The 18662-nt window shown below is 40.9% G+C and overlaps 1 protein-coding gene across 1 annotated transcript in view; it reads left to right on the top strand.

Moving 5' to 3' along the window:
* Positions 1-8: 8 nt before the first annotated feature.
* PTCHD1 (patched domain containing 1) overlaps positions 9-18662 on the top strand; it is a 61067-nt gene continuing 42413 nt past the window's right edge. Inside the window, exon 1 of the mRNA XM_031934996.1 lies at positions 9-351. Coding sequence (XP_031790856.1) covers positions 316-351 — 36 coding nt within the window. The 5' untranslated portion in view covers positions 9-315. The remainder of the gene's footprint in view (positions 352-18662) is intronic.

Here is an 18662-nt window from a genome sequence, read left to right as displayed (position 1 = left end):
TAGCTGCGGCAGGTTCTGCACAGGGGCTTGAGGACGTGTTTCTCCCGGCTCGGCCACTTCATTGCCAGTCACCCTGTCTTCTTCGCCTCGGCGCCGGTGCTCATCTCCATCCTGCTCGGCGCCAGCTTCAGCCGCTACCAGGTCGAGGAGAGCGTGGAGCACCTGCTGGCGCCCCAGCACAGCCTGGCCAAGATCGAGCGCAACCTCGTTAACAGCCTCTTCCCGGTCAACCGCTCCAAGCACCGTCTCTACTCGGACCTGCAGACCCCCGGGCGCTACGGCCGGGTCATCGTCACCTCCTTCCAGAAAGCCAACATGCTGGACCAGCATCACACCGACCTGATCTTAAAGGTGAGAGGGGGGCGGGTGCGGGTAGACTCCGCCAGCGCCGCGGCCGCGGTCGGGCTGGCTCTGCGCTGGGGTCCCGGCTGAGAGCGCCACCTCTCCTAGCCCAGGCAGCTGCCGCAGGGGCTCTCCTGCACCGCGCACCCCAGGGCGGCCGACTGGAGCCTCCCAGCCTCCTGGACAGGGAGCGTCGGGGTCCGGGTCCAGCCCTGCCCGCGTCGCCTCTGCCGCCACCCCGCAGCTGCTGCAACAGTTGGGGCGGCGGCGGCCACAGTGCTGTGGTCGGTGCGCTTGTTTTGGTCGCAGTGGGCTTGGGGTTGGGAAGGCTTTGGGGTAACTGGGCCAGGAAGAAGCAGAACGAGAGAAGACATTCTGGAAACTCCTACTAGAGAACAAAATACTATGCTTGGAGGGGATTCCGAGATACCCCTCCCTGTCCTGTTTTGTTTCTCCCTTTTTCTGGCCCCCCGGAGTGTTTGGGGAAAGGTTGTTGGTGGGGGAGGTTGGGAAAGGACAAAAGAATGTGAGGCGGGATGGTGAGGAAAATGCCTCCCACCCACCCAGAAAGAAGTGTGGTCTCTGGCTAGAACAGGGGGCTGCCCTGCTGCTCTCTTCTCTGGAGCGAGGTAGCCATCTCTATCTTACTAGGGTATGAAATTATGTTTGTAATTCGCAGTTACTTCGTCTTTCACCGTAGCTCCTCAAGAAATGCCAAAACTTTGGGAAAAGAAGGAACCGATCAATCCACTTTTATTTGGGTGCATCTGAGCATGGGGGTGAGGGGCAAAGCCAGAAGGGTGAGAACAGAAGCCAGGCTGTGTGGCCCCGAGAAGAGCACAGGAAACCGAGCAGCTGGTTAGAGGGTGACACTCGCAGAAACCGGTTGTGCCATCAGCTTGAGGTGGGAATTTGATGTGGAAAGTGAGGTTAATGGTGGTAACTTTCAGGAAGTTCCTAAGAAAAGCCGAGGAGTGAGGACTAGAGATGGAAAAGTGGAGACCTCAGGAGAGAAAAGTAAAAATAGGTGAGAATGTTCCATCTGAATCCCTGATGGGGATTGTGGGGCTTCTTTACTTAAGGTTCTCCTTTGGGGAGGGCAGACAAGAACCAGTCCCAGCTGGGACTCTGGTGCAGAGGAATGGAAGGTGATGGTTTTGTGTGAGTCTCTAGTCTCCATCTGGTACTACAGGCTGGTTAGATTTCTAGTCTACTTATCCCAAGGGGGAGTCTGCTGGGAAACCTGGGGAACTCTTTCCTCTTCTTTTCCTCTACCGATAATAGTTTATCCCTAGACACAAGCTAATTTTCGTCCATTATTTCCCTACGTCTGTTTGTTGACATGTTATCAATCAGCAATTAATAATGAGTGGAATCTGACTAGGAGCTCAATGGAATTAGGATCTTCCCACACTGAGTGGCTCGTGATATTTTTAATGGCACATAAATCACACACTTACTCATCAGAGAACCTTAATAACATTAATCCCGAGATGTTTGTTTTTCTCATGATTAGACTTCCAGCATCAAAGTGGTTTTTTTTTTTTTTCCTCAATACTTTAGTGACTATATTTTGGGACACAGATAAATACTGCTCCAAAAGCTTTCCCAAGAAAACACGTAGTAGATTCATCATGGGCACAAGGAAACTGTAATTTAACCAGTTCTGACAGTTGGAAATGCCCCATCTTTTGATTGATGATCTAGTAAATGATATTTCTTTTTGTGTTTTTTTCAAGGTGATGTTTCCATTGGCTTTTTTCCCCCCCTCACAAACCATCACACCACTGTGACAGGCAGTCACCATTACAGTCACTCTCAAGGTTAATGAGACATCAACAAGCGCATCAGATCTCTTTTCAACTAGATTACTTCTTCCCTATTTGATTTTGATCAGTTCAGGACAGAAAACAGTGTGATAGGAGAAGGATGAGACTGGAGAGAGGGAGGCTTGGCTTTGCCTCCTTGTCTAAAGGGCAACTTTAAAGGACAATGGTCAAATCAGTGGATTGTTTTAAGAAGTGGGATGGTTTTTCATCTTCTAGGTGTCTGAGTAAAGTCAAAACCAAGCCTAACAGTGGTCCGAACTTATTTCTAGCTGATGACTCTCTGGTCAAGTGAGTTCATACAGCTTATAAAAACCCAGACTTAAGAAACCAAGGGAATTAATTGTCTTCAATTTTAAATTATATATTTCATTTTTTCTTTCTGCATCCAGCCCCTACTTTTGGTAGGTATGGAGCCAGGGGACAGGAAGATGGACCTTCATTAGTCATGGTAATGTAAAGTGTGGGAGTGAGCACTTGTTTTTTTAAGTTTTTTTCCATTTAGAGACATGAAGACTTGTCCTTTACAAAAGGTGTCAGGAGTGAAAGAACCACTGTTATTGTCCTTACTAGTGTTATTCTGATACTTCGTTACCAGCATCAAGGATAGCACTGACAGTTAACACTACACAACACCGAACGGTCCCTGCTGGTTTTATGGCGTCACATTTGAAATGAAGTGAAGTGGACAGATCATAAGCAGGTCTGAGGCTTTTTCAGACCCCAGTACAAAACTGAGGAGGTGACTTGTAGGACTGTGTAGGGTGTTGCTTCAAGCATGAAGAGTAGCCCCATTCTCTCCTCTTAATGTTTTGGGATTGTACCTGTGCAGTGAAGGAGATCCTTCTTGCGATATTGGTCCCACTATTTGCTGACAAAAAAAAACAAAAAAAAAAAAAAAAAACAGACTGGGAGGGAGGGATGACAGAAAACGAAAAGCCAGGTTGACGATTTTAAATGTAATTGAGAGTATTACAGAAAAATATCTGTGTTTGAAAATCCAGCTGATCTGGTTTGGAGGAGCTTTCTCGAATTTGCGCAAGTGATACGATTACCATACTCTGACCATTGTAGTTGACCCCGCACTGTGAGGCATGACTCCGCCTAGCATCGGTTTCCCCTGAAGCCTACGGGGCAAAGATGCAATATTAGGCAAAAGTGGGTAGGACCTGGTGGTGCTGATAAGGGCTCATGCAGTAATTTCTGAACCTCTTTAAATAAATACAGCTCTTCAAACGTCTTCCTTTTCCTAGAAAATTAAATTTAGCTGATTATATCTTTTAACAGAAAATCTATGATGTTCATCTCAAAGCAAATTTCAAAGTAGGGCCTCACAAGCTTTTACAGATACGTTTCTTTGCGATCACCTAAAATGAAGTGTAAGTAGGTCCCTTTGATAACTGATGCAGGCTGTTAAAACAATTCTTGATTTATTCCAGAATCATCTCTGTAAAGTGAAGAATCAGTACAGCCCAATACTTAAGATAATGACATCATCTTTATAGGACTTTATAGGTTATAAACATACAGTATGTTTAAATACAGCAAATTAGGAAAAATGCTATATCCCATTTTACATATGAGAAAACTACTTCTTAGAAGTTAAGTGACTTGTCCATGGAAAAAAAACAAGGCTAGAACCAGGACTGGACTGGACCCAGGGTTTTGGACTCCAAGCCCAGTGTTCTTTTCATTATAATTTACTTTCATATGATACACTACTTGAATGATTTAAAATATACATTTTTGTTATCCAAATGCAGTACGGTTGACCAAAGTTTTATATCCCATCCCATCCAGTTGTTCTAATAGTGGTAATTGGATCATAAGAATATTTTTCTTGACTGATTCTGTCTAGTGTCAATTAAAATCCACATACAGAAACTCCAAATGCCCAAAGTAAAGCATAAGATATTTATAATTAACAATATGCAAGGATAAAAGGAAGATTTTATTGAAAAAAAATCTCTGGCTGATTGAATGTAACTGCTTCCTGATTGAGTGCTGCTCATTGGCAGGGTCCAGGTTGATTGAACTTTAGTTCCTTACACAGTCCCTGGCACATAGTAGCTACTCAATAAATACTTGTTGAATAGACCCTCCCTAGTTTACTCAGACATTTATGTGATGAGTTAAGGAAGATTCCATAAAAATGAATTTGAAATGTATTTGCATAGTGAGATTTTTATTTTTACAACTTTACAGACAGTTTCTAGAATTCTTTGTTTGCAAGATATCATTCTTCCCTCCTTGATAAGCTCTGTAGTCATATCAAAGCATATTTCCGTTTTTAAATTGGGTAGGGGCATTGCCTTTGTACAAAGTCCTCTTCTTCAGGGGAAACTCAGAATGTTTTATTCCAAACCATGGGAAGGACGCATCCTCACTTAGCAAACATTCTTCCATTTACTAGGAGATCTCATTTCTTTCAAATATCAAGTTTCTGTTTTATTTAAACCTTTTATGTTTAAATACATTAAATAGAATTAAGTTGCAAACAAGATTAATAAAATCCAACTTGAAGTTATTTACTTCAGACTTTCCAAGAAGGGCAGCATAACTGCTAGCTCAGGGTCACAAAGACTGGGTAGCTAGATCAAGATTATAGTTTTTCCAAATACTATCTCCACACTTTCAATCATTATGGGAATCACCATCATTTCTTCCTCTACAATCTAAGGATCAGCAAATTTCAGCCTATTTTTGAACGTAGATTGAGTTTTTACAGTTTTGAAAGATTATAAACACAACAAAACAAAAACCAAGAAGGCTATATAGTAGAGACTGTGGCTCACAAAGCCTGAGAGATTTGCTATCTTTACGTTAAAGGTTCCTATGTTGTATTCTAAAATTTCATTACTAGAGCACTTTCTAGAAGTTAATACTGTTAACCTGTATGGCAGTAGTTCTCAACCGGGGCTGACTGTGCACACACCCAGGAGACATCTGGCAATGTCTGGAGACATTTTTGGTTGTCACAACTTGGGGAAGGGGCATGTGCTACTGGCATCTAGTGGGTAGATACCAGGTTTGCGGCTAAACATCCTGGATGCACAGCATAGTCCCCACAACAAAAAATTATCCAACCCCAAATGTTAATAGTGCCAAGGTGGAGAAACTCTCTGCCTTGCATGTTTCTTTTGTTTTTTAAAGATTCTTTTTTGCTACATTGATTATATAAAATGAAAAAATGCCAAAGAAAAGTTCATAGAACTCTGGGGACAAATATTATGACCTCTGAAGGGATGCTCTCTTGGGCAGTTGAGCAGAGACCAGATTTTCCAGTGTAATCTTCCCCAAAATGCAGTTCTCTTGCTCTCTTTGATACTCTGTCCCTTCAGGTCTAAATCCCACCTGCCGTAGAGGAGCCCAAGAAACTGAATGCAGTATAACTACTTGAATGACAAAGTGGCTAAGTTGACATTGGCCTTTGAGACTTGTCAATTACTAGAGTGCCCATTATTGGCATGCCTTAAGCATCAGTCGGTAGCAGTTGCCCACTTAGGTTGGGCTTCTTCTCACTGTGTAAGACCCCCCTGTGAGCAGCGACCTGAGGAGGCAGGAGGCAGTGCTTTGTTGCCTATCCAGCCTCTGCTTTTCCAAGTATAAAATGACAATAGAAGAGCTTGCATCTGAGAAACACGGAATCAAAGAACCTTGGGTTTAGAAGGCACCTTAAAGGTCATCTCCACAAAGGCTGATGCTCTTAGCATCTCAGGGTGCTTTGTTTGGTGACAGGTACTATGAAGCCTTGGGCAGTGCAGTCCCTTCTGGTGAGTTATCCAAGTGGCAGATACTCTTAGAAAAGATTGAGCCTCGGCCTGAAAGGGCAGCATTTGTGCATTTGCTGGGTCAGTCAATTGACTTTTACTCTTTATTTTTGTACTAGGGGAAAATTAAGGAGAGACTGAGATAGGTTTTCATTCTCCTTTCATTTCATAGGTAGTGTATCCAAATAATCTAAGCACAATCTCATCCTTGGGTTGTCTGACTTTTTTTTTTTTGAGATGGAGTCTCGCTCTGTCGCCCAGGCTGGAGCGCAGTGGCGCAATCTCAGCTCATTGCAAGCTCCGCCTCCCGGGTTCACGCCATTCTCCTGCCTCAGCCTCCCGAGTAGCTGGGACTACAGGCACCCACCACCACGCCTGGCTAATTTTTTGTATTTTTAGTAGACACAGGGTTTCACCGTGTTAGCCAGGATGGTCTCGATCTCCTGACCTCGTGATCTGCCTGCCTCGGCCTCCCAAAGTGCTGGGATTATAGGCATGAGCCACCGCGCTCGGCCATGTCTGATTTTTAAGCACGTCTCATTTGTGTGATTAGTATGTCAAATGCCCTCTTGTCTCATTTAGATTTGGGGAGCAATCTTTCAATTCTCCATTTAGGTACACATTTGAGACAAACTTTGGTTAAACTGAAATTTAGATATAAAGCACCAGTGGGAGAGGAAGCCCACCTTTGTAATGACTCATGACATCTTGATAGATGCCATATTAGAGTTAGGGAAGGATGATTATATTTTAAATGGCCACAAAAACTGAGCCACTCAGGATTCACCAGACCTTTAAACCTCACAGGACAGTCAAACATTGAACTGGTGACTCCTTGTAAATATGAGAAGGAGGAGTAAGCTAACAGAAGTTATTTGTTTTCTACCTGAGTGGTTCCAGTCCCTTGGCACAGGAGCTAGGGAAATGTGAGATGTTGGTGAGCTGATCAACTTTGACTTTGTGAGATGTGCCATCTGGTACCTGATTTCGGGGCTCAGTGTGAGCCCCAAGTGATACTTGAGATAGGCTTAAAGCAGACCTTTGAAGTCACCTGCTTGATAGCACATCACAGCAAGCAGGCCTGTCTGCAGCACTGCCTGTGTCTCCGCCACATACCCGGAAGGCCACAGAACCACCGAGGAATCCTGCCAGACTGATTTAATGACCAGCAGGGGAGGTGAGTAATCTCTAACCTTTAAAAGACAAGAAAAGAAAAAAAAGGAAATCAACACTAGTTGTTATTTCTTACGGGAAGCCCTGAACAATATGTTGTGCTTGCAACTTCTGAGTTAATATTTTGAACAAAAGGAGGCAGTGAGGACATAGAAAAAGCTATTTTTATCTTCTTGCTCTCTAAGAAATCCTCTTGAGAATATTGTTTCTGCTATTTTGAAAGATCCCCATTGTTAGGTCTTCCACTTTAGGTTTAATTCATAGGCTTCAAGTACAGTTAAGATGATTTATTTAAGTGCAGTCGGGTATCTTGGGAGGTGATATCAGAAAAGGCTGATAGGGGAGTGGGGAAGTAAAACAGTGAGTAGCAGGAAGCCAATCAAGAGAGTATTATTAAGCAAGTGTCTGCTGTGGGCAACTGGGCTCAGTCTCACTAGGGAATTCTGGGAGACACTGTAGAATGTGTTGGAGAAATCTCAATTGTGGATAAAGAAGCTGAATATTTTTTCCCCAACTCCAGCCATAGTTGGTTGATTCAACTGCATTTAGGAGCATGAAGTTTCTGGCATTTTCATACGCTGTGTTTCTCTATATAATTTTTTTTTTTTAAAAGAATTGGGTACAGAGCTACAGGTGTTTGTAGCAAGCAACCTTAGCATGGAGAAGTGAGTGTGAGCTGAGACTATATGGGTGGGACCCTGAGAGCATCTGCCCTAAGGGTCTTATATTCATCTAGAGTCATACATCTAGAGATTTAGGGCCCTGATTCTAGGGAATGGATATTCATCCCTTTACTCAACAAGATGTCTATGACCCTGTCTCCTTGAAGCTTACAGTTAAGAATCATCCAGCATAGCTATTTAGTTATTCTCAAGTTTGACAAGTGCCAGTGGATGCTGGTAAAGATGATTCCAAACAGGGCCTAGACACCAACAGGATGTGTGGTTTTAGATGCCAAACCTCCACATTTGAGAGGCACATATTCATTCTCACCTTTATGAATACAGAAGTCTGCAGGCCCCCATCTTCACACATCTACTTCTGTTGTTCTCCCTAAAAGTGCCCTGCCTCCTCTCTTTAAGGACCAGTTCACATGCCTCTTACTTCATGAGGCTTTCTCAGATTCATGGCTTCTTCTCACCCTTAAATCTATTGGGCTTTCGTTCTTATCCACATTCTTTAATGCAGAGCTGTAGACTCTTACGTAATTTGCTGTACTGTCATGTGATAGTTTCTCTTAAGCAAGATAACGAACTCTTCAGGGGCAGGAACAATGTCTGAAACTGCCACATCTCTCCTAGAGCCTAGCATGATGTGGAGTGTGCAGCAGGTGCTTCATAAATTGTTACCGGTTGATAGCTTGTAAGATGGAAAATGTGCTCTCCCTCCCTATTGATTTATTTTGGTCAAATATAATTTTGCCTGGTAGCATGACCATGTGATTTCTTTTGCTCTATATTCATTTTTCATCCTTGACAAATCTTGGTTTCAAACTTGTCAATAAGCAATAAGCATCCATTCTGTTTCCAGATCTGCTGCCATTTATATAAGGAGAAATTCTTTGAAAACCAAATATCTGATGACCTTGTCTGGTCCAAGTACAGTTTGGGAGGGTATAAACTTGACCTCAGTCCCCATTCAGTGGTCCATTTCCATGTGGGAGGGTGGAGCCCTGTGCAGTTCCCAGTGAGCAACCTGGAAATCGGGTCCCCACACTACACATTCCCTTACTTACTTGAAGAAAAGTCTCAAAATATTGGCCACACCCATACTGAAATGTAAACAGGACACACACTTAAAAGAAAAAAATCAAGGACAAGTGGTTTTTCTGACCATATCACCATTCTGATGTTGCTCATTCCCACTCTCCTTAAAAGTTAGCCCAGAGTAACATAAAGTATTGTTCTAAAAGGCAAACTCAAAAAAAATGACACTGGTACAAAATCAGCATATTTCTGTGAGTTTAATGGAAACACTAGAACTGCTAATTTTTCAGCGTGGAAGATAGAGATTCCTTTACCCATTCTTCCATGAGGCTCTCCTGCTGTCACTAAAACCATGGCTTTGTCAATTCTTTCTAATTGTCTCAAGAAAAAAAATGCATCTCTGCTATAGAGCTGTCATTATAAATGCTCAAGAACATTTTGTGATATTTATAACTTAATTGTGTGAGGGTTGAGTTGTTGGATTTTGTTTTCATTCTTGTGGTATAGGCAAGTAGTCATACTGAGTAAAGATTGTTTCATTGCTCTCAGACTTTTTAACATGCACACACATCACCTAGGCATCTTGCTAAAATACAGACTAATTCAGAGGGTCTGGGGTGGGACCTGCAAGTCTGCATTTCTAACAAGATCTGAGGTGATGCTGATGCTACAGATCAGTAGAACACACTTTGAGTAGCAAGGCTCAAATTTAACTGTTGTAAATAGAAAACTGGATTTAGAATCAGGAAAGCCAGGCTCAAGTCCCAGTTCTCCTAAGTATGTATCTTTGGGCAAGTCACCTAACCTCCCTGAGAAACAGGTTCCTTATTTGCACTGGGTGTAATAGCATCTCCTTCACCCACTTAAGGTAAAGACAGAATGAGATAAAGTATGTGAAGGCACTGTGTAACCATAGCCTTCTGTAAGGTGTGTTATCATTATTACTATTTACTTTGAAAATGACTGCTATTTCCTCACATGTGCCAGCTCTTTCAAAGCCATTATTGCCTGTTGAGTAAATACACATGTAGCCACTTTTTTTCTTTGATCCAACAGGCAATAATGGGTGCTCAATCTACATTCAATACTCATATTGCCAATTTGTTGGTCTTTAATGACTCCATCTGAGTCATTACAGACAATTGGATTCATCCTACTGCTGAGCATGCAGCTCCTCTTCCTGCAGAAAGTTCTTAGGCAGGCAGAGCTGCAGATGGGGATGGGTGCATTGCATTCCAGCACACCAAACGTGGTTTCTCTGGGCTCAGAACCTCCTCTTCATGCCTGATGGGGCTTTGCACACAAAAAAAGCCTTTACTTCCTGCCCAGGGAAGTGCCTTTTGAATTAAAATTTCTGAGAGGCTGCCTGCTCTGGTTTCAGGGCTCTTCTCACCACATCTCACAGCACAGCATGCCAGAGAGGGATTCTCCAGTCATTTAGGTGAGAATGTTGATCATTCTCCTCTCTTACTGAATTTACATGACTACAGTGTTTCCCTGGGAAATCTTGTCCACATAAGTAGACCTGCAAGCACTTCACAGGGAAGAGTGTCATCAGAATTGCCAGAGATCAGGAGCACCAGGCAAAGTGATAATTGTAAAGCCCTTTGAAACTGGAATGTTGCAAAATTTTGCTGACTGTGAATTTTGATCATTTAGTTCAGTGTGCTTCCCCACCTACCCCTTTCGAAAATTTCTTTTTATAGGATCCTAAAAGAAATTCACAATTATTCAGGCTCCACATCAAATCCACCAAAGAAGATTCCTCTGCCTATCTGGTTCTCTATCCCTAATCTCTTCAAACAAAATTAACCTCTGTGTAAGTGAGGGTCAGCAGTACTTCTCAAACTTTGTGCTTCTAAATTCCCTGGGAATTTCAACATGCAGATTCTGATTCAGTAGATCTGAGGCAGCAGCCCTGACATTCTGCACTTCCAGCAAGCACCCAGGGATGTTGATGCTACTGGTCTGCAGACCACACTTTGAGTAGAGCAGTGGATTTGTGGATCTAAGGAACCTTGCTGAACCTTTGTATATCCTGACTACTCAGTTCTATTTAATTGCCTCTATAAGCTAAAGTAGTGGCTCTCCAACTTGAGCAGATAGCCATTGGAGAACTTGTTCAAAACAGATTGTGGTCTCCACCCCACAGAGTTTCTGAGTCAGTAGGTCTGGGGTGGAGCCTGAGAGTTTGCATTTATAACAGGTTCACAAGGTGATGCTGTTCTTGCTGGTCCAGGGACCACACTTTCAGAACCACTGCTATAAAGTATCCTAGAAATTAGCTATCAGGACTACTTCCAAAAATGCAGTCTCTCTCTGTGGAATCTGGCCAATAAGATACAAGCAGGATGAAAAAGTTGTTTGCTCAGCACTTAATTCTGAATGATGCTATAATAGGTCTTCTACAAAGGGTATTACATAAATCTGAATATTTGAAGTTTGCACTGTAAGGCAAGCATGTTGAACATAGGGCCATACTCCACTGCCTGTCTCCTGGTGTTGGAGTTCAGGAGAAAGGGGCTGAGTAGAGGAAAGGACACCCTGAGATGGAGGAAGAGAGATACACCTCCCCCTCAGTACACACACACCATGGGTGTTGTTGCTACAGTCTCCACATATGGGATTGCCAAAGCTTTCATTCTTCCAAAGACTTCCCATACGGGGTCATCTGCCATTTGTCTTTTCCGGAACTTTCTTTGAAGCAAACCAGATGGTATAGCAGGCACAAATAGGAGCTACATGCTGCGTTTCTGAGACAGGGTCCTAGTACTGTGGTTCTGTTAAAGAAAAAGTTACTCAGAACCCTTGGTAAAGAATGGTAAGGCAGAGTTTATTCAGCAGGAGCCACTGAGATAGTATAGAGACTACTGCAGTGGGGTTTTGCAGTAGGGGAGAGATCCGACCCACTCTGAATATGACAAGGAAGAGTGGGAATTTATAGCCAAGGAGCAGGATGGGGTCAGTGGATAGAACATTATTAAAAGGAAACATCATGGGGAAGGGGCAGATTCTGGCTAAACCAATCTGATAGGATTCTTGCTGAAAGCTAGCCAGGATGGTCAGGTATCATCTGAGAGATGGTCAGAGATGAAGAATTTGGTCAGATATCTAGAATGATCAGATACAAAGGGTGGGGGATTATGGTTAAATGGATTTAGCAGAAGTCTTGCTAAAATTGGATGATGTAAAGACAGAAAAGGAAATCTGAATGCTGAGGGTTAGTTGGGAAGAAGGTTCAGAGGAGCCAGACTAGAGTTTGGTAAAGGAGAGTCGTTGTCAGTTGTCATAGGTGAGGTGTCCACAGGGAGGGCCCTGGCAGCTAATGTTCAGTGTCAATTACTATTTGATGTCAAGTGCTGTCAGAGAGAGGTGACAGTTGCAACCAAAATTCAGTGGATACCAGTTTGGGCAGAGTGGAAAAAGCGTTGCTTTAGACCCCAAAGTTTTGTGTTTGAGGTTGTGAACTATTAATGTGTCCTTGATCAAGTCACTTAACCTCTCTGGGAGGTCTCAATTTCTTCATCCATAAATTGGGATCAGCAGTATTATCATTGTGAAATCTACCCAGTGTTCTCCATTAACAAATGCTTACTCTCCAGGAGAAGGGACTTGCCAGAGCACGATTCTGAAACTTTATCCTAGGTTCTTTCCCATTTCAGCCCCCTTCAGCCTTTCTGCCTTACCTAAGAGTTGGTGGGGGGAGAGTCAACAGGGGTCAGGGATTCAAAGAAATCAATTTGAAGCACTACAGCCAGGGAAGGGAATGGAAGACAGGAAAAAACTATACCACTAGAGAAATACTTGTGAAGGTCACAGGTCTACTAAAAGACTGAGATTTCATTGGAAGATTATATAGCAATTTCCCCTTACCACACTTCACTACCACATCAGCAGAGCTCCAGTTTAATAATAGTGGATTACAGCTGAAAGAACAAAAAGACACAGACCCTTTCTGAGGAGAAGTATGTGGGGAAATCCAACGTCAACAAAGACAAAAACAAGGACAGTAGAGAAAATTAAAGCTTCTGGTACCTATAGCTACAACAAACATTAAATACATTCTGACCCCTAGATTAACGTAAATCTTCCCTGTAGAGTCCTATTATCTTAGTTCCTATTAACTGATATAACATGTCTAGCCTTGAAGAAAAAATTACAAGGCAAGCCAAAATAAAATGCATATAGTCTGAAGAGACAAAGGAAACATCAAACCCAGACTCAGATATCGGAATTTAAATTCAATACCAGACAGAGAATTTAAAGTAACTATGATGGCGAGGCAAGGTGGCTCATGCCTATAATCCTGGCACTTTGGGAAGCCGAGGTGAAAGGATAGCTTGAAGCCAGGAGTTCATAACCAGCCTGGGCAACATAGCAAAACCCCGTCTCTACAAAAAAAAATTTAAAAATATTAACAGGGCATCGTGGTACATGCCTGTAGTCCTAGATTCTTGGGAAGCTGAGACAGGAGGGTCATTTGAGACCAGGAGTTCAAGGCTGCAGTGAGCTTTGATCATGCCACTATACTCCAGCCTGGGTAACAGAGTGAGATCCTGTCTCAAAAAAATAAAGTAACAATGATTAATATGTTAAGGGCTTTAGTGGAAAAAGTAGACAACAAGACCACATGGGTAGTGTAAGCAGAGAAATGGAAACTCTCAGGATGAATCAAAAGGAAATGCTAGCGATAAACACTGTAACAGCAATGAAGAAAGGCTTTGATGAACTCATCAGTAGCCTTAACTGCCAAGGAAGGAATCAGTGAGCTTGAATATAGGGCAATACGAACGTCACAAACTGAAACACAAAGAGTTAAAAGAGAAAAAAAAACCCAAATGGAACATCTAAAAATTGTGCGACAGTGTTATCAAAATATATCACATACACATAATTGGAATACCAGAAGGAGAAGAATGAAGCAGAAGACTTTTGAAGTAACAATGGCCAAACACTTTCCAAAATTAAAGACACCAAACCACAGATCCAGGTAGCTCAAAGAACACCAAGACAGATAAGTACTCATAAAACCACACTTAGGTATATCATAATCAAACTACAGAAAACCAAAGACAAAGAGGAAATCTTGAAAGACACCAGAATTGGGGGGACGCCTTATATATAGAGGAACAGACGATAAGAATTACATTAGAGTTATCAGAGAAAAAAATTGCAAGAAGAGAATGAAGATAAATAGTTAAAGGGTTAAAAGGAAAAAAAAATCAACCTAAAATCCAATATCCAGCAAAATTATGCTTTAAAGTGAAGGAGATATAAAAACTTGCTCAGACAGAAACTGAGTGAATTCATCGCCAGTAGTCTTGTCCCGCAAAAAGTGTTATAAGAAGTTGTTCAAGAAAAAGGAAAATTATATAAGTCAGAAACTCAGATCTATATAAAAAAGAGTATTAGAGAAGGAATAAATGAAGCTGAAGTAAAATATTTTTATTTTTCTTACTCTTAATTGATCTGAAACATAACTTCATTTAAATCAATAATAGTAACAATATATTGGATGATTATAAACATGGATAAGTGAAATGAATGGCAGCCATGTCACAAGGCATGTGAGGGAGGAATTGGGAATACCCTGTTCTAACTGCACCACATATAAAGCAGTGTTGTTTAAAGGTGAACTTAAATTAGGTATAAATGTGTATTGTAAGTGCTATGGCAACCGCTAAAATTTTTTTTAAAGAAGTAAAATTGATATACTAACAGAGGAGATAAAATGCTCAATTAAAACCAGAGAAGGCAGAAAAAGAGGAGGTAAAAAAAAAAAAAGAACAAATGCAAAAAACAAAAAAACAGAGAACAGTTACCACCATGGTAGATATAATAGATACTAATTATATCAATAATCACTTTAAGTATGAATGGTATAAATATGCCAAGTAAAAGATGATGACTGTGAAAGTGGATAATGAAAAAAAAAGACCTAACTCTATATTGTCTATAAGAAACCCACTTTAAATATGAAGAGTCATACAGTTAAAAGTAAAGGAATGGAGAAAGATATACCATGCTAATACTGCTAACCAAGAGAAAGCTAGAGTAGCTATGTTCATTTCAGATGACGTTAACATCAGAACAAGAACAATTATCGGGAATAAAGAGGGGTATCACCTAATTATAAAGAGATCAGTCCTCCAAGAAGATACAACAATCCTAAATATGTATGTACTTAACAACAGAGCATCAAAATACATGAGGCAAGAACTGATAGAGCTGAAAGGAGAAATAGATAAATCCATTATTATAGTTGGAGACTTCAGCATTCCTCTGTCAGTAATTGATCTCAAAAAAACAAAACAGGCAGAAAATAAGTAAGGATATAGATGATCAGGACAGAGTAAGGGACAGCATGTCTACTACTCTGGGAAGATTCATGATCCAACTCTAATAAGGGTACCTGTTGCAGAGTGGAGGGGTTAAATTGGAGAATCAAGACACTGGAGATAGGGAGACGCCTTTTGTGCACCCAAGGAGCTGTTGTAAGTCTGCAGGCAGAAGACTTGGAATAGAAGAGCTGTAGAAAGAGAAGAAAGGACATAGATCAGACCACCGTTTCCCAAAATGTGTTCTAGGAAAGCTCCCTTTAGTGCTGTTAAAAAAAAAAAAAAAAAAAAATGAGCTCTGTGGCCAAATAACTTTGGCAAACAATAGATGTGGTACCCCCATATCAGATCCTCATATTGCATGCACATTATCATAGTAAAGGCTCTAAAAAGTTCCTCTGTAAAGAAACCTATTTAACTCTGTCCAGTTTGGCATTTCTCAAATCTATTTGATATGAATATTTTTTACTTTTTTGGTGGCCCCTATCAACATCCCAAGAATCTAATGTGCTTCAGAACATACACTAAAAATACCAGCCCAAAGATTGGGAGATAGAATTAATAAGACTTGAAGATCATTGGCTCTGGGAGTCATCACAGGGAAAAGGGTGACGTTGGCTTAGAAGTTTCCCAGCTGGGTGAGTAGAAAGAGGATGATACTGTGTTAACCATTACATTAAACAGGTGGAAGAACAAATTTGGAGAAAAGGATTCAGCTGTTGTATATATGCCAGTTGAAATACTCCCATAGCATTTATTTGCAAATCTTCAGGAGGCAGATGGAAATTAAGATCTGGAGTTTGAAGAAAAGGTGAAGTGTTGATGTGAACTGATGATTGGTCTGTGTAAAGGTGACAAGTCAAACCATGGAAGTGGAATTCATTGCCTGCGAAGAATATATTCTGTTATAACAAGATCAGAAGTGCCAAGGACCATCTTCAGTAACATCAAATTTACAAATAGGCAAAGGTAGAGAAGTCAGATAGAAGAATACTGAGAAAACTAGGTTGAAAGATAGCAGGAGAGGAAAGAGTTGAGTCATGTAATTCATTATGGGAGAAAGAAAGGGTTTCAGTCAAACTACAAATATTTACTGAGTACTTTTGTTTGCCGGGCATATGGTAGAGGATACAGCAATGAAGAAAGCATGCTCATGCCTTACCGGAGCCTACTGGATTCCCATGAAATTATGGATTCCATTTTCATGGGACTCCAGTAGGCTCTGTCTACTTTTCCTATCCTGATTCAAATGGGATGTCAGTATGACAACTCCTATGATTTGCCATGAATGGGAAACCAAGTGCCATCTTCAAAATTTCAGGTCTTAAATCTGGAGGAGGAAGCCAACATCATTTTGGAGCCATGAATATTGTCCAAACTCCATCTGTTGCTCAGAATGGAATTTCGGTGGAATCATTGGACAGTATGGCTCAGCAGACTCCTGTAGGTAATGCTGCTATATCCTCAGTTGACTCACTATGTTCACACAAAAGATGTTGGACAACTTATACAATTTTACTTCATCGTTTGCTGTCTCTCAGGCCCAGATGACACCAAGCCTATATGAAATGTTCATTCTGGAAAATGTGTTTCTGAAATGGTATGAAAACTTTCAAAGATGACTAGCACAGAACCCTCTCTTTTGGAAAATATAATTTGAATAAAATAATTTTTAATGGATTCTGAAATTTGCCATGTTTTGAAGATAACTGACTCCATTTAAAAGTATGAAGTCAAAGAATCATGAAACCTAGGTTTAAAAACTTAGCGACTGAAGCGTAATTAAAATCTTTATTAAAAATTTAAAACATTGAAAAATGAAAAAAATGCTTAACCAGCTCAAGATATTTTTAAGTACTCCTTTGACTTTTTATTATTGACTTAACTGTGTGCCTCTGCTCAGAGTTTAAGGAAATGAAAATTTAAAAAGTAGCCATTGAATTTATCTTCTTAGAAGTCATTGTTGAGTTTTGGTTGAGTGCTAGGATAGAATCTAGACTGTAGTGGTTTGAGAAGTGAGTGGGAGGTGAGAAAATAAAGTTAGCAAGCACAAATCACTCTTTGAGGTATAGTTGGAGACATCAAATGTAAAGGGTTTATTAAAGAAGGGGAGGTGTGGCAGAAGGTGGAAAGGACATGGCATTAATGAGGCCTTTTTTAAAATATAGGAGAGACATGAACATATTTTAAAGTCCATGGGAAAGAATTAGTAGAGTTTGGGGACATGGGAGAAGAAGGAATAAACTGTACTAGAAAGAAGGAAAGGAAAAACAAAACCCAGTGAAAGCAATTGAACTTAAAGAGAGAGAGAGAGCTATGGCCTTGATTTTCACAGGAGGGAAAGAAGGGAGTAGGTTTAGGTATTTATATGATGGCAGCAAGTTGGTAATTCCCATCTGGCTTGGGTTTGCTCTGGAAGATAGAAAACAAGGTCAGCAGCTGAAAATGAGTTTTGTTGAGTGCTAAAGAAAGAACATTCTAATATGTGTGAGCTTGGCGACCAATTGACAAGGGAATGAGAAGAGCCTAGGTCCTAATGTGGAAGCAATCTCTTTTACAGAATTTGAGTATGAAAGCAAAGGGACAGTCTCTCCTTCCCTTTTATCTCAAGATGAGCAAAAGTATAGAGAAGAAATTGAAGTGGAAGTATGTTGAGAGAGTTCACATAGGGTATATTTAAATTTCAGAAGAAGAATATGGGTTATAAAGTAAGAAAGAATTATTAACTCCAAGAATTATTTGGCATTTGAATAGCTCATCAGAGGAGACTGGAATGACCTAGAATGGTTTAAATAGAGGTTGGGATGGTGTGGCCTCCGAGGATCACACAGCCTTTCAATTTCATCACATATCTCAGTGGTTCTCAACCCTGGCTACATATTAGAATCACCATAGTAACTCAAATATACTGTACCCAGGCCTTAAACCCATGGATTCTCATTTCATTGGTCTAAAAACAGTGGCCTACTCCAAATACAGTCCACAGACTGGCAGCATCAGTAGCACTGGCAATCACCTGGGACCCTGTTAGAACTGCAGACTCTCAGGCTTCACCCAGAACTACTAAATCAGAATCTGCATTTTAACAAGATCCTTAGTTGATTTGCACACATCTTAAAGTCTGAGAAGTGCTAGACTAAAGTATGGTCTAAAGTGGGGCCAAACTTTGGTACTTATTTGAAGCTCCCCTAGGAAATTCTAATGTGCAATTAGAGTTAGGAACTGCTGCTAGATAGAAGAAGAGATCATTTTAAAACTGTATTAAGCGCATGTGATAAAATCTCATTGTATTCAATATACACACACAAAAGAATGAATGTAAAAACTGGTCAAAACCAAATAAGGCCTGTCACATTGTACCAAAGTCAGTTATGTGGTTTTGGTAATTTACTATAGTAATGAAAGATATTAGGGGAAGCTGAGTAAGGGATACATGGGAACTCTAAACTATATTTGCAACTTCTCATGAGTCTTAAATAAAAAGTTTTTTTTTTTTTTTTTTTTTAG

This window comes from Piliocolobus tephrosceles, chromosome Y (assembly GCF_002776525.5).
Source record: "Piliocolobus tephrosceles isolate RC106 chromosome Y, ASM277652v3, whole genome shotgun sequence".
NCBI classification, from domain to species: domain Eukaryota; kingdom Metazoa; phylum Chordata; class Mammalia; order Primates; family Cercopithecidae; genus Piliocolobus; species Piliocolobus tephrosceles.
Note: the sequence above shows the minus strand (reverse complement) of the source record. Positions and strands in the feature narration are given on the sequence as shown.